A 13,951-nucleotide genomic window follows, 5' to 3' on the forward strand; every position below is an offset into this window, starting at 1 on the left:
GGGATAAAACAGATGTTGTAATATTACGGCTGTTATAAATGTTAAATTAAAGAAAAAAATATATATCAATTTAATGGAGACATAAGTTGCAGCACTAATATCAAAATGTTGGCTTTCATTCATAAAATGATGTTTATGTCAAGTTGTTGTTCCTGTTTCCTGTTTCCTGTTTCCTGTTTCCTGTTTCCTGTTTCCTGTTTCCTGTTTCCTGTTTCCAACGTGTCTTAGTAAGTGTTAGTTTATTGTGTCAAGTCTTTGTTTTCTTAGTTGAGTTAGTCCGTGTTCTTGTGTTGTTTTAGTTTACCCAGTCTTGTTTTCCCCATAGTGGGTTTTGTTTTGCCTTTTTGTCTTTGTTAAATAAATACATAACCCCTTCATCCGCCTTGTCGTCTGCCTGCACTTGGGTTCTCACGCCATGTCTCACACCAGAGTTCATGACAGAATGCACGAGCCAAGATTGAACCCAGCAGGCATGGAGGCGAGACGCGCAAGTCAGGCACGTCGCCTGTGTACTGTTCGTCAGGGATACGGCGACGTGCTTGGCTTAGCGGATCGCTTCTTTGAGACTGCAGGGGAGATGGTCCATGATGAGCAGGAACAGATGGTCCTGTTCAATGGCAGCCTCAACCATCCTCTGACGCGGGAGGAGATGCAGATGCTGAGACCGCTGGGCTTCACCGAACTGATCAGGTACGCCATGAATCGGCCGAAGCCCAGGGTCTCAGTTGAGTCCTGCTCTCCTTCTCCGCTGGCCGCCATCCCCGAGGGGCATTCCCTATAAATCGGGGTCATGGGCCTCTCCCCATCCTCTGCAGTCTCTTCACCACCACCGACTGGTCTCCGTGGCAAGCGGGGGAGGAGATCTTCTTCGGGGTCTTCCTCGGAGGCCTCCAACCCTGAACCAGTCGAGCCCTTCACCTTCTTCCTTCAGCCAACCACCAGGCGGGTGGCTCGGCTGAGGAAGAAGAGACAACGGAGGGCAGCTCCGAGTCCGGTGGTCCCGAGTCCGGTGGTCCCGAGTCCGGTGGTCCCGAGTCCCAAATATTTTTTGGGGGGGCGCCGTGGGGAGGTGACGGTCCGAGCGTCCAGCCCGGCCGCAGATTCCTCCCAGGGGCCGGAATCAAGCCCGGTCCAGGAGCCGGAATCAAGCCCGGTCCAGGAGCCGGAACCAAGCCCGGCTGCCCAACCGCCGCCGTCAAGCCCGGCTGCCCAGCCGCCGCCGCCGTCAAGCCCGGCTGCCCAGCCGCCGCCGCCGTCAAGCCCGGCTGCCCAGCCGCCGCCGCCGTCAAGCCCGGCTGCCCAGCCGCCGCCGCCGTCAAGCCCGGCTGCCCAGCCGCCGCCGCCGTCAAGCCCGGCATTCAAGCCGCCGTCCAGCCCAGCAGTCCTGCAGGGGACAAGAACAGTTCCCCCCAGGACTTCCCATGTCAAGTCCCCTGGGGCTCCGCGCTCTGGTGCGTCCCCGAGGGCTGGAACTTCCCCACCGAGCCCTACCCCTTCTGGACAGTCCCCTGTGTATTCTTGTTTGCCCCCGCCCCCCCTCCCATGTCTGTTATTTTTACTGAGTCACCCTAATCCCCTGATGGTTCTTGCCTGTCTGCCCCTAGTCTTGTTCTCCATGTTTTGTTTGGTCTTGTCTTTGTCCCAGTCTGCCTTGTCTTGTTCGTGCCTTTGAGGAGCATCAGGGTGCTGCTCCTTAAGGCGGGGGTTCTGTCATGGTTCCACCTCTCCTTGTCAGATATTTCTTGGTTTAGAGGTGGAATCATACAGAATCCCCTGTTTCATGTGAGGAGAGATATTTTTGACCCTTGCGGTCTTCCATACTCTCCTCAAGTCGCGTCATTGCCCAACCCTCCTGTTTCCTAGTTTGTGTTAATTACCTTCCCTATAAAGAGTCCTCATGTTTCTTTGTCTCGTTGCTCGTGCATTGTTTGAGGTACATGTTCTTGTACTCGTTCCTGTTAAGGTTATGCCAAGTTGTTGTTCCTGTTTCCTGTTTCCAACGTGTCTTAGTAAGTGTTAGTTTATTGTGTCAAGTCTTTGTTTTCTTAGTTGAGTTAGTCCGTGTTCTTGTGTTGTTTTAGTTTACCCAGTCTTGTTTTCCCCATAGTGGGTTTTGTTTTGCCTTTTTCTCTTTGTTAAATAAATACATTTGTTAACCCCTTCATCCGCCTTGTCGTCTGCCTGCACTTGGGTTCTCACACCAGAGTTCATGACAGTTTAAGAAATCTCCTATGCCTTCACCTACAAACCACAAAGCCACCATGTAACAGATATGTAATGATATGTAATGATGTAATACAGCTTTCCGCTGTAGCTTTGGTGTGCGGAACTCAGTCATTACAATGCCTGTGTCAGCGGCTGCCAAGAGACCTGCTCTAGCCTGGATGCTGCAGGGACTTGTGGGATATGCGAAGAACGCTGTGAGTGTGACGATGGCTTCCTGCTCAGTGGAGGAACGTGCGTGCTAGAAGAGGACTGTGGATGCTGGGTAAACGAACAGCATTATGCGGTGAGTTGTCATAGTTAGAATAAACATATTTTTATATATTTTTGAATAATAGTCATAAATAATTGTATGGATTGTTGTTATTGTATTAGGTTCTTGCATATGACGTAAGATAAATTTAAATGTGCTTTATAAAGTAAATGTACTTACTATTAATAAATACATTATTTTACATTATTCTTAATGTTTTCTTTTGTCCACACTAGATCAGAGAGACATTTATGGAGGGTGACTGTAACACACTGTGCGAGTGTCAGGGCCACGGGAAAATTCACTGTTCCCCTGTGTCCTGTCTGGCCGGTGAAGTGTGTATGGTTCAGGACGGGATCAAGGGCTGCTTTCCTTCTAGCCCTGTGACCTGCAGTGTCTACGGTGACCCCCATTACATCACCTTCGATGGCAAGGCCTGCTCCTTCTGGGGCACCTGCAACTATACAATAGTAAAAACATGTGGCCCAGCTAACACCCAGTTCACTTTAACCGCAATAAATGAAGGGAGAGAGAATCCCACAAGCTCTTCTCTTAACTCTGTAGCTCTCGACATGGAAGGATTCCACCTCACCATCAGAAAGAACAAGCTGGTTTATGTGAGTGTTTTGGTTTGTTCACAACTCATGAAGTGCTTTTCATTCATCTGGTGTTTAGTGTTTGAATTGCTACCCTGCCTCTGTAGTTCCTGGGTCACTCTGACATGGAATCAAGCCATTGCCTGCCCATATATTTACAAATGCCCTACATGCCAACATGACTGAGATAATTTACTTTAATGAAGTCTAGAGAGGAATCAGAGTTTAAAATGTTAATTTTGTTAAAATACGTACAGTTGTACACTAAGAAAATAGAATGTGTACTGAAACATTAGTAGACTTTTACAGTCAGTCAGTTACTGGCGGAGCATGTAGCTGGTTGAGCAAAATGAGGGTAAGAGCTGCCATCTGAAATTTATGGCCTGTAATCTGTGTTAACAGTGAATGAAATGTTAGTCATTTACTGGAATGTGATGGGAAAGGTTTCCACCTGGAACCTTCAGCTCTATCAATCGTTGATAACATTTGAAAACAATCTTGATTGTGACTTATTGTGATAAGGTCTTTGGCAAACATTCTGTACACGTACGGTATTGTATTATCTGATAATTCTGAGATTTAGGTATTTCTAGGGCTGGAAATAGAAAGACAGAGGGGGGAATGGATTCCAGGGCGTGAATTTTAAGGAGAAACAAAGTCTAACTTCAAAAAGTAGAGAATGTCCATTTAATCCACGTTAGGCTTCAAATTTTATGCAAATTTCAAAAATAGATATAACAACACTGGTTCAACACTCCCTACCCGGTTTCAGTTCTTTAACACTACACAAACGTTTGAACACACTTAAAATGTAGAACAAATATTTTTATGCTTTAATTATCCACGTAAGATAAATGCATCTTAAAATAAATATTGCAAAGTGGTCTATATTGAGGGATTCTGCTTAATGGGTATGACTTTAAAAGGCATGATACAGAAAACTGTGCCAACTAACTAACAGATGGCAAATAATCATTCATTTCTTAATATACCTCATAGGCTACATTACAAACTATATAATATAAAAACAATATTAAATACCACGAGATTTAATACATAGAAAGTACTTCATCATTTACAAAGAAATGGATTCTCTTTTCATTCTGTGAAACACCTTTACAACAGGTCACTTCACCAACACCCTTGTTCTGAAATTAATCTTTTAATTTTAAATTCTATTCTCTTGTAAAAAGAAAAAAATGCTAAAATGAGAGAGTTTAGCGTCACGAGCTGTGTTTTATTCTTCTTCCCATCAGGTAAACGGTGCTCGGGTGAATCTCCCTGCGGACTTTGGTTCCATTCATTTGTCTCAGTCGGGACCCTACGCTCAAGTTGATACAGACTTCGGTGTGCGTCTGGTGTTTGATGGAAGTTCCAGGCTGTTTGTGCAGGTGGATGAGCGCTACAGAGGGATGCTATGCGGCCTGTGCGGTACTTACTCCGGAAGTCAGTTCGATGACTTTTTAACTTCCGACGGAAACAATGTAGCGGATCCGCACGAGTTCGCCAGCAGCTGGAATACAAATGACAACTATTGGCTGTAAGAATTTACTGATCCGCTTGAGATTTGTAACCTTATTTGACTAACCGCGGAGCAACGCAAACCGATCGGCGTATGACATCAAAGTATTACGGGATTTGTTTTGGCTAGTTTGACATCCCGTTCGGTCTGCGCAGCGCGTACGAACGTATTCAATCCTAAAACATTTGTGTAAGGCGACGTGTGTTGATAAATAAATTGTGATTTCAAGCTATTAACTACTGATCATTTAAAAGATAAAGAATCCCTTAAAAAATGTTCAGATTTTGTGGTTTTAGGTTTATACATTCGTCAGACATTTGATATTAAATTGAATATGTATATATATTATTACATAAAACTGTAGTATGGTTTAAATATAAACTTTAATACTATATCATAGACTAGAATAGAATGCTTTTGATGGCGGCTGGTCAACATATGATAATAATACAAATAGAAAACTTTATTTCAATTTCTTCAGGTGCAGCAATGGCTCTCCAGACCCCACTGTGTGTGACTCAGACCTGGAGAATGCTGCATACACAGAGTGCAGTGCATTGTTTGGAGATGTTTTCACAGAATGCCACTGGTTTGTTCCACCTCAGATCTACGTAACAAGCTGCATTACTGATTATTGTACTTACCAGGGGGATACATCTCAACTCTGCACCTCTTTTGAGGACTATGTGTCTGCCTGTGAGGTGGCTGAGGTGTTTCTAACAGACTGGAGAAATCACACTTTCTGTGGTTAGTGCCTATTTAAAAAGTAATGGAAGACTGTCAAACAGGTATTATCAAATCTGGCATAATTGCTGGACAGCATTACATTTTAAATTATTTGTAAATAAGTCTTTCTTTATTAGCTAACATTGTTGTCCGTTATTAATCTAATATTGGTTTATTAATTTTATGTTCTATACAGCATTCTATACACTTAAATATTCAAAACATGTTTATTTGTTTTGCCAAATATGATAAACATTGCATTTTGTGAATCAACTTTGCGTTTAAAATGTACAGTTAAATAAATGGTAATTGTCTTATTGTAAAGTGCCTTAATAGTTGTCCAATGGTTATGCTTCTATACAGATTTGGATCCTTTACTACCGTCAACAAATGCACCCAAACCAACCTCGCTGCCTGAAAGTAAGCTGTTTTCGTCTTTTTGTTTATTTATTTTTAGTTGTGATATGATCATTTATTTTCCACCATTGATTGTCACCACACAGGCTGCAGGTGGAGCTGCAACTTTGACCAGGATGATTGTGGGTGGGAACAACTCATCCAGGACAGTTTTGATTGGACTAGATGGTCGGGGTCTACGCCATCAGAACTCACCGGGCCGACCGGTGACCACACCACAGGAAGTAAGCTGGATTGAGCAGAAGATGCTTATAAAAGCTGGTTAAACAAAGCTTAAAGACTGCTCATCAGTCCATGAACAACTGCGAAATCCAAATAAGTAGTAGTTTGTATTATTGGTATTCTGAATTTTTTGTTCTCTTAAATAGACGGCTTCTACATGTATATTGAGGGAGACAGTGTGCTTCATGGTGACTCGGCCCGTATGATGACTCCTGTCTGCTACACCTTTGAAAAGCAGTGTGTGAGTTTCTGGTATCACATGTATGGTCCGGCGAATGTTATGGCACTCAACCTTTACCTGTTTGAGAACAACCGCGCAGTCAAACTATGGTCCAAAACCAATAACCAAGGCAATCGCTGGTTCCAAGCCAAGGTTGAAATCAAACCACAAGCAGCTTTTCAGGTTAGATACAATACTACAATACATAAACATTTGATATGACTTCTATCTTAACCTAATTTGGGTTCTGGCTTTACGGACGAAAGTGCTATAGGTTAATATTTTCATTCTAACTGATGTGACAGATGTAGTACAACCCATGCTTATACTCTAATATGCTGGTTTCAGATAATCGTGGAGGGCATTAGGGGTTCAGATCCTCGCTCAGATGTGGCCATAGATGACGTGGTCATAAGGTATGGTGAATGTGAAGGTATGTGTAGATCTAAATCTATTCAAGGCTGAACTGTATGCACCTTTTATTGTGTTAAAATCAGTGACTAATTCATCTAGACTGGTAAGCATTATTTTTAAAACATTGGCAGATATTCCCGGAGATGACTTTGACACGACCACTCTGGAACCCCCTCGGACTAGTTCAAATTCAGTCATCCCCCATCCAGGTAAGATTTCCTTGAGGAAAGATTTGAATCAAAGAAAATATTCATTGGGAAAGATTTGTAGGATTTTTTTAATTCACCTCTTTGTGACTGAACTCTCACAGTTGGCATCAGGTTGAGCAGAATGTGGTTATACAATGTTAATTATAGTGTAACTATTGTGTTTTGTTTTGACAGTTTGTGGCCTGAACTGTGATTTTGAGAGTGATATCTGCAGTTGGACTCAGTTGCTGACTGACGTTTTTGATTGGACAAGACAGATAGGCTCCACCCCAACATTAAAGACTGGTCCTTCCTCTGACCACACAACAGGAAGTGCGTCATGATTTCTTTCCAAAAATATTTTTCTGAGTTGTTTTCACAGTAAAAAACAGTATAATTAATGTTATTAAACTTAAATCCAAAATAATTATTCTTGTTTTATTACTATATCTAGATAATTAAAGGCTATAAATCTGACAATAGATACAATGAACCTTTAAAAAAGAACATTCAGAATGTCACTGCCTTCCATTTGAACATAAGGATATAACATTAAAGTGGCAAAGTCCATAAATTAAATCCATTGCATTTTCTGACTATTGGTCTGCATTTTTAGGTGGCTACTACATATACATCGAGGGAGATAGTGCCACTCACGGTGACACGGCACGCCTCCTCAGTGCAGAATGCACTGACATTCAACCCCAGTGTCTTCAGTTTTGGTACCACATGCACGGTGCCAGCAGCACCATGGGGCTGAGCGTCTACCAGTTTGAGGGTAATTTGGCCCAGGAGGTGTGGAGGAGGAGAGATAACCATGGAGACATGTGGCATCATGCGCTGGTGGATCTGAGGCCGACTGTTAAGTTTCATGTCAGTAAATGAACCACTTTAAAGAGATATACTTCACCCAAAACGATAATTTTACTAAACCACGCATTAATCTGTATAGTATAGTAAGAGAAGCATGCTTGAGTTATTTTTTTTAGGACACAATGTTACTGAACTCGATACAGTGTGGTGTATATAGGAATTTATTGAGCAATGACATTTAGGAGTGAGAGTATAATCGATACATGTGATTGGTCTGTCAGGTGATCTTTGAGGGGCGTAGAGGAAGCACAGCCCTGTCAGATGTTGCCATTGATGATGTCTCTCTGCACCGTGGAACCTGTGATGGTATGTATTAAAAAAAATGTATGCTTCTAACTCTTATTAGCGTTCTTGACATTGCATTAAAAGTTGTAAATCTTTTTCAGATTTAGTAAACCAGGTGAAACCAACAACTCCAGGCCCGTTGCCACCAACAGTGCATACTACAGCCAGACCCATCCAAACTACATCTGCATCTGTTGAAACTACGTCCAGACCTACCCAAACCACAGCTGAACCTGTTCACACTACTACCAGACCCGTCCAAACCACATCTGAACCCGTCCAAACCACAGCTGAACCCGTTCAAACTACTACCAGACCCGTCCAAACCACAGCTGAACCCGTTCAAACTACGACCAGACCAGTCCAAACCACAGCTGAACCCGTTCAAACTTCGACCAGACCCGTCCAAACCACAGCTGAACCCGTTCAAACTTCGACCAGACCCGTCCAAACCACAGCTGAACCTGTTCAAACTTCGACCAGACCCGTCCAAACCACAGCTGAACCTGTTCAAACTTCGACCAGACCCGTCCAAACCACAGCTGCACCCGTTCAAACTACGACCAGACCTGTTCACACCACAGCTGAACCCGTTCAAACTACGACCAGACCCGTCCAAACCACAGCTGAACCCGTTCAAACCACGACCAGACCCGTCCAAACCACAGCTGAACCCGTTCAAACTACGACCAGACCCGTCCAAACCACAGCTGAACCCGTTCTAACTACGACCAGACCAGTCCAAACCACAGCTGAACCCGTTCAAACTACGACCAGACCCGTCCAAACCACAGCTGAACCCGTTCAAACTACGACCAGACCCGTCCAAACCACAGCTGAACCCGTTCAAACCACGACCAGACCCGTCCAAACCACAGCTGCAACCGTTCAAACTACGACCAGACCCGTCCAAACCACAGCTGAACCCGTTCAAACTACGACCAGACCTGTCCAAACCACAGCTGCACCCGTTCAAACTACGACCAGACCTGTTCACACCACAAATGAATCTCTCCAAACTACAGCTGGACCTATTCAAACTACAGCATCAAGTAAGCCCCCAACCCATAATCAATGAGTCATGAAAATTCTGTTGTGATTCATGGCTGTTGCCATGAAATTATATCTTTGTTAAGAGTTATTTCTTTGCCCACAGCACCCTCTTGCCCCATAAACAGTCATTACACCGACTGCATTCCTGCCTGCGAGCCTACATGTTCACACCTGCACGGCCCGCCGAACTGTAACACAGAAGAGCCGTGCGTGCAGGGGTGTGTGTGCGACGACGGCTTTGTGCTTAAACAGCGCACGTGCGTGCCCATCAGTGAGTGCGGTTGCAAAGACAGTCACGGCAATATTCACAGCGTGAGTGACAGTGACACAAAACACAAACGTTTGCTCTTGTCTTTTTCCTACACAAGTAACACGTCATGTTGTTTTGTTTGTGTATCCAGTTTGGTGAGGTCTGGTATGGCAGCCATTGCTCACAGAGATGCGAGTGTGAGGACGATGGGGAGATAGAATGTGAAGATTATGAATGTGATGGAAATGAGATATGTCACGTGACTGAACAGGGGCAGCATATGTGCCAGAAAGCTGGTATGAAATTTTCTACTGACATTTAAACAGAAGTAAACAAAATTCAGGCAAATTGTTAATGATAATAATTGTTCATCACAATATTTGAGGGGCTGCAAATCTAGTTGGAGATGAGATAGTGTTTATTCACGTAGGTCTTCTGGTGTAATTTGTGTCCACAAACTAAATTATTCCCTCAACCAGCGTTCAGCAAATGTACAATCGATGATGACCCGGAGTACAGAACTTTTGACAAGATGAAGCACAAGTTTAAAGGCAAAGATTCCTACATCCTGGTCCAAACCACCAACCTCCCCAGCAACATCCCCGATGTTTATGTGGTCACGGTCAACAAAAAAGTCAAAGACAAGAGCAGCGAGGAAGACAGCAGTGAGGAGGACGATGATGATGGTCGTCTGCGTGCTATCAGAATCAGGGTCTATAACCACACAGTGGACTTTAAAAAGGGCCGTAAAATTATGGTGAGAACATTTTTAGGTTTGTAGAGTACTCCAGATTCCCTGGATTTAATTTTCATAGTCTTTCTCACTCACAGGTAGATGGTTTAAGCGTTCAAGCTCCTATCTCCCCCTCCGGAGGAATCAAGATTTGGGATCGCTCTTCTCGAGTTTTTCTGAAGACTGACTTTGGCCTCTTTGTGGAGTTCGATGGCAAACACAAGGCAGGTATGTAAAAAATATTTTTTATTTTACGGTTGATCCAATCATGCTTATTATAATTTTGAATTACAGTCGTGTAAATTACTAATAGTGTTAAGAACTCCTAAGCGAAACAAGTGGAATAGGTGGTTCACACAAACAAGGAGGATCTTTAAAAAATTGCCTGTCTTCTCTGCAGAGATCACTCTTTCCCACGTGTATAAAATAAAGATCGGAGGTCTCTGTGGAAATTTTGACGCTGTGGGGAAAAATGACATGATGAAGCCAAACGGGGAGCAGGCAAGGAATGTGAAGGAATTCGGAGAGAGCTGGAGAGTGACAGACAGACGGAGGTAAATATCTTATTTTCATTCATAGAAAAAGTGCTGCGTTGTCAGTTCATCACATAAAGTTTAGCAATTCATTTAATTAATTTACCATTCATTTCCTAATTCAGCATTTGAAGCACTTTGATTTATTTTCTAAGGAACTATTAATATATGCAATTTAAATGTGAATGTTTTGATTAATCTGCACATCATAAAATACATTTTTAAGTGCGATTAATTTTCTTAACAGTTTGTCATCACATCATTTTCTATATCATCCGTTTTTTCCACTTTTTTTAAAAAGTTCCGGAGTTTCTCAATTAGTGCAAAGAAAGTTTGACACCAAATGTTTTTTCACCTATTGTATGTTTCCAGGCAGTTCATTCTTTAAGAAAAATTGCTTCAGGAGCTGAAAGATTCGCCATCAGCTATCCAGCATCTGACATCAGTATGGACTTCCTTACTAAGCTGACACATTACTTAAACTAGCTAGGGGTGTTTGTGTGCAACATATTCATTTCTTAACATGTCTTACAAAAAAAGTATTCCCATAATTATAGAATGCCTCTAAATGAACAGTAACAACTACTCTTATGTTTGGGGCTGATATCTTAACACCCAAATTGTTAATGAATATTAATTTGTTAGGAATGTTTATTTTATTTGAAAATGATAAATAAAGTTAGATGTACAGGGCTGTGTTTAAAGTCATCATGAACTGTTGCTGTGATTATTATAAATGATTTATCAGTGCACAACATCTTTTTTTCAATTCATTTGCACATGTTATCTTTAATCAAAAACATTATGCTCCTCTCCCCCTCTCAACAACTCTTCATCACATGATGTAAGCAAAAAAAAAAGAAGTAGGAATACTGACGTTTCACTGGTTTGTTCGTCACGTAACGGAAAAGAAGTCAATCGCAACTTCTGTTTCATGGTGACTAGGGGTCATGTTAAGTCCACTAATGGCTTTCAAATGCATTTAAACTTTGTTACAAATATCCATGTGATCTCACAGAGGAAAGATATTTTGCACTTTAGGTTAATAAAGGTTTTAATTGCCCTCTTCATTTTTATTTAGATTTTTAATTGTGGTTCTTTGTTTTGAGATAATTATTGGCATTATTTAGAATTAAGACATAATGTAAACATGTCATAAAAGCATACATCTAAAATTGCACAGTGGAGGTAAATTAGTGTCCTACAGTCACAGTGGCGTCGTCACATTTTTCCATAATTGGTTTCGTTTAAAGTTTTGGTAAAGCTTTCAATGTTTAATCAACAACTTAAATATTTATATATTTTTTTAAACTTAAGAATTACTTTCCTCATTCATTGTTATGGCACAGGAAAGCATTTTTAAAACAAAACGTAATAACACTAAACTAAAACATATGTGTTTGGTTCATTTGTGAATACAAGAACTGGCTAGGCAGATAACAACAACGGACGTAAGGAGAATGTGATTCTGAATTCCTACATATTTAATGTTGTGCCAGTATCTACTTTGATTTCCACAATGATGGGTGTGAACAGGGCTGGACAGAACAATTCGACCTGAATGAACGTCATCCAGATTGACACAGAGGAAATAAAAACACGAAACAATCAAATGAATAAATAAAGAGGTTAGCCAATACATAAGGTAGTTTCATTTATTCACTTAACAGATTCTTTTTTTTAAAGCCACTTATTAGTGGGACAGCATTGATTTACATTTTTATTATTTTTATTAGTCAGACTTGGTCTCACCCCAGAAAGATTGTAAAGGATTGCGCAGAACAGGTGGAGCCTGCCCGCTCATCCCACCTGCAAGGAACTGAATGGATCAAGTTTTCTAGTATGCCTTAGGCAAATTTACTGATCGTAATGTAATAGAATAGAACAACAGAACTACGAGTTGTTCAACACATGTATACATTTCCTTGTTCCGTTAAACACCAAAGAAATGGCACCGTTGACCAACATGAAAATGAAAATGGTAGGCAAAGGTTCCCCACGAACTATCTGTTTTCCTAAATTCTTCAAAATGTCTTATTTTGTGTTCAACAGAACAAAAAAATATTAAACAATATTTTTCCTACTCTGGTAGTCGAAGGAAGTTAATTTGATATTGTGTAAAAAATATGATGTCAAGCAAATGTCGTGTGACCAAAACATCACCTTAACAATGCGTTTGGACAGGGACCAAGTGAACAGAATTTTTTCATTGTACTCACTAACAAACTTTGCAAGCCTGATGAAGAATGCTTGTAAACAAACAGTTCTTGGGAACCATTGACTACCACAGGAGAAAAAAATACTTTAATCTTTTTGTCCCATTGAACACCCAAAAGATATATTTTGAGGAATGTAGGACTGTTCTGGATTTCTTTTGATTACCATTGTCATTTTTCCCACAATGGTAATGAATGGTGGCCAAGAACTGTTTGGTAACATTCATTATAGGAAATATCTTTCTCTGTGATCATCAGAATATATATATCTGTTTTATTTTTTATTTAATAAAATGATTGATATTATTGGTCGCCACACATGATTCCCAGGGTGAAAATGGGCCCCACTCCAGCCCTGGCACTCATGTCCACAAATGTTTTATATAGTAGAATGATTACAACTTGAATTACTGAAGTATCATGGTTAAACTATGTTAACTATATCTTTCTATTCCTTACTAAAAGTTGCTCTCAGCATAGGGTGACCACCCGTCCACTTTGTGTTGTACCGCACAGCATTTTACCCCTTGTCCTGCACGTCGCAGATTGAGAAAATGTCCCATCTGTTGCATTTTACTCACATAAAGAAATCACTTTAATTTGCCTGAAAAGGACATGAGCCGCTTCTTTGCTGTGTCAAAAGCTGTTACCCAATTTAATCCAATGGATGAGAAAATAGCAGTGATTTCTGTCATCAAGAGAAGTTGTGACGTCCATCAATAAAACTGTTGTTCTGGTGTTCCATGTCAATTTGCCGGATAAGTCACTAAAACATTGTAAACTGGGTGGCTTTGACACTGTTTATAGGCTGTGGTTAGCATATTATAATTAAAAAAATATGTACAAATAATGATAAACTCTTTTTCATTTGTCTGTTTCTTTTTTCCTTCATTTTTCTCTTTTTGACAAGATCTTCTAGGTGTTTTTAACCTTACTATGATAAGGCCATGTCTCGTCTGTGCTTAAAATTTAAAGGTACAGTTAACCTTAGATTGTTTTATTTCACCTTAATTATGTTGTAGTTGGAATGGACTATATGACAAGTTATTTCTAAAAGCTTCTTTGCTGAATGTGGAAGAAGAAATGTATAAAATATATATACAAATGTTTTCATTCATGGTTATATCAAAATAATTTGCTACCTTCAGTGGTGTCCAAAGCTAACGTATTACCTGTCCAACATTTAGTTTGGTATATTATTTTATGTTTCAATAGAAAACCGAATGT

The 13,951-nt window shown here is 41.1% G+C and overlaps 1 protein-coding gene across 1 annotated transcript; it reads left to right on the forward strand.

Moving 5' to 3' along the window:
- Positions 1 to 790: 790 nt before the first annotated feature.
- On the forward strand, positions 791 to 11,975 carry LOC130417420 (zonadhesin-like). Its single transcript, XM_056742983.1, has 20 exons — positions 791 to 994; positions 2,315 to 2,509; positions 2,713 to 3,093; positions 4,329 to 4,612; positions 5,076 to 5,341; positions 5,684 to 5,740; positions 5,824 to 5,961; positions 6,106 to 6,362; positions 6,528 to 6,612; positions 6,725 to 6,802; positions 6,977 to 7,114; positions 7,398 to 7,654; positions 7,876 to 7,960; positions 8,041 to 8,991; positions 9,096 to 9,304; positions 9,394 to 9,538; positions 9,722 to 9,999; positions 10,074 to 10,203; positions 10,376 to 10,529; positions 10,881 to 11,975. Exons 1-20 carry the CDS (start codon positions 791 to 793, stop codon positions 10,894 to 10,896), a joined length of 4,308 nt encoding a protein of 1,435 aa, XP_056598961.1. The 3' UTR covers positions 10,897 to 11,975.
- The last annotated feature ends 1,976 nt before the right edge of the window (positions 11,976 to 13,951 follow it).

Source organism: Triplophysa dalaica, chromosome 3, assembly GCF_015846415.1.
Source record: "Triplophysa dalaica isolate WHDGS20190420 chromosome 3, ASM1584641v1, whole genome shotgun sequence".
Lineage (NCBI taxonomy): Eukaryota > Metazoa > Chordata > Actinopteri > Cypriniformes > Nemacheilidae > Triplophysa > Triplophysa dalaica.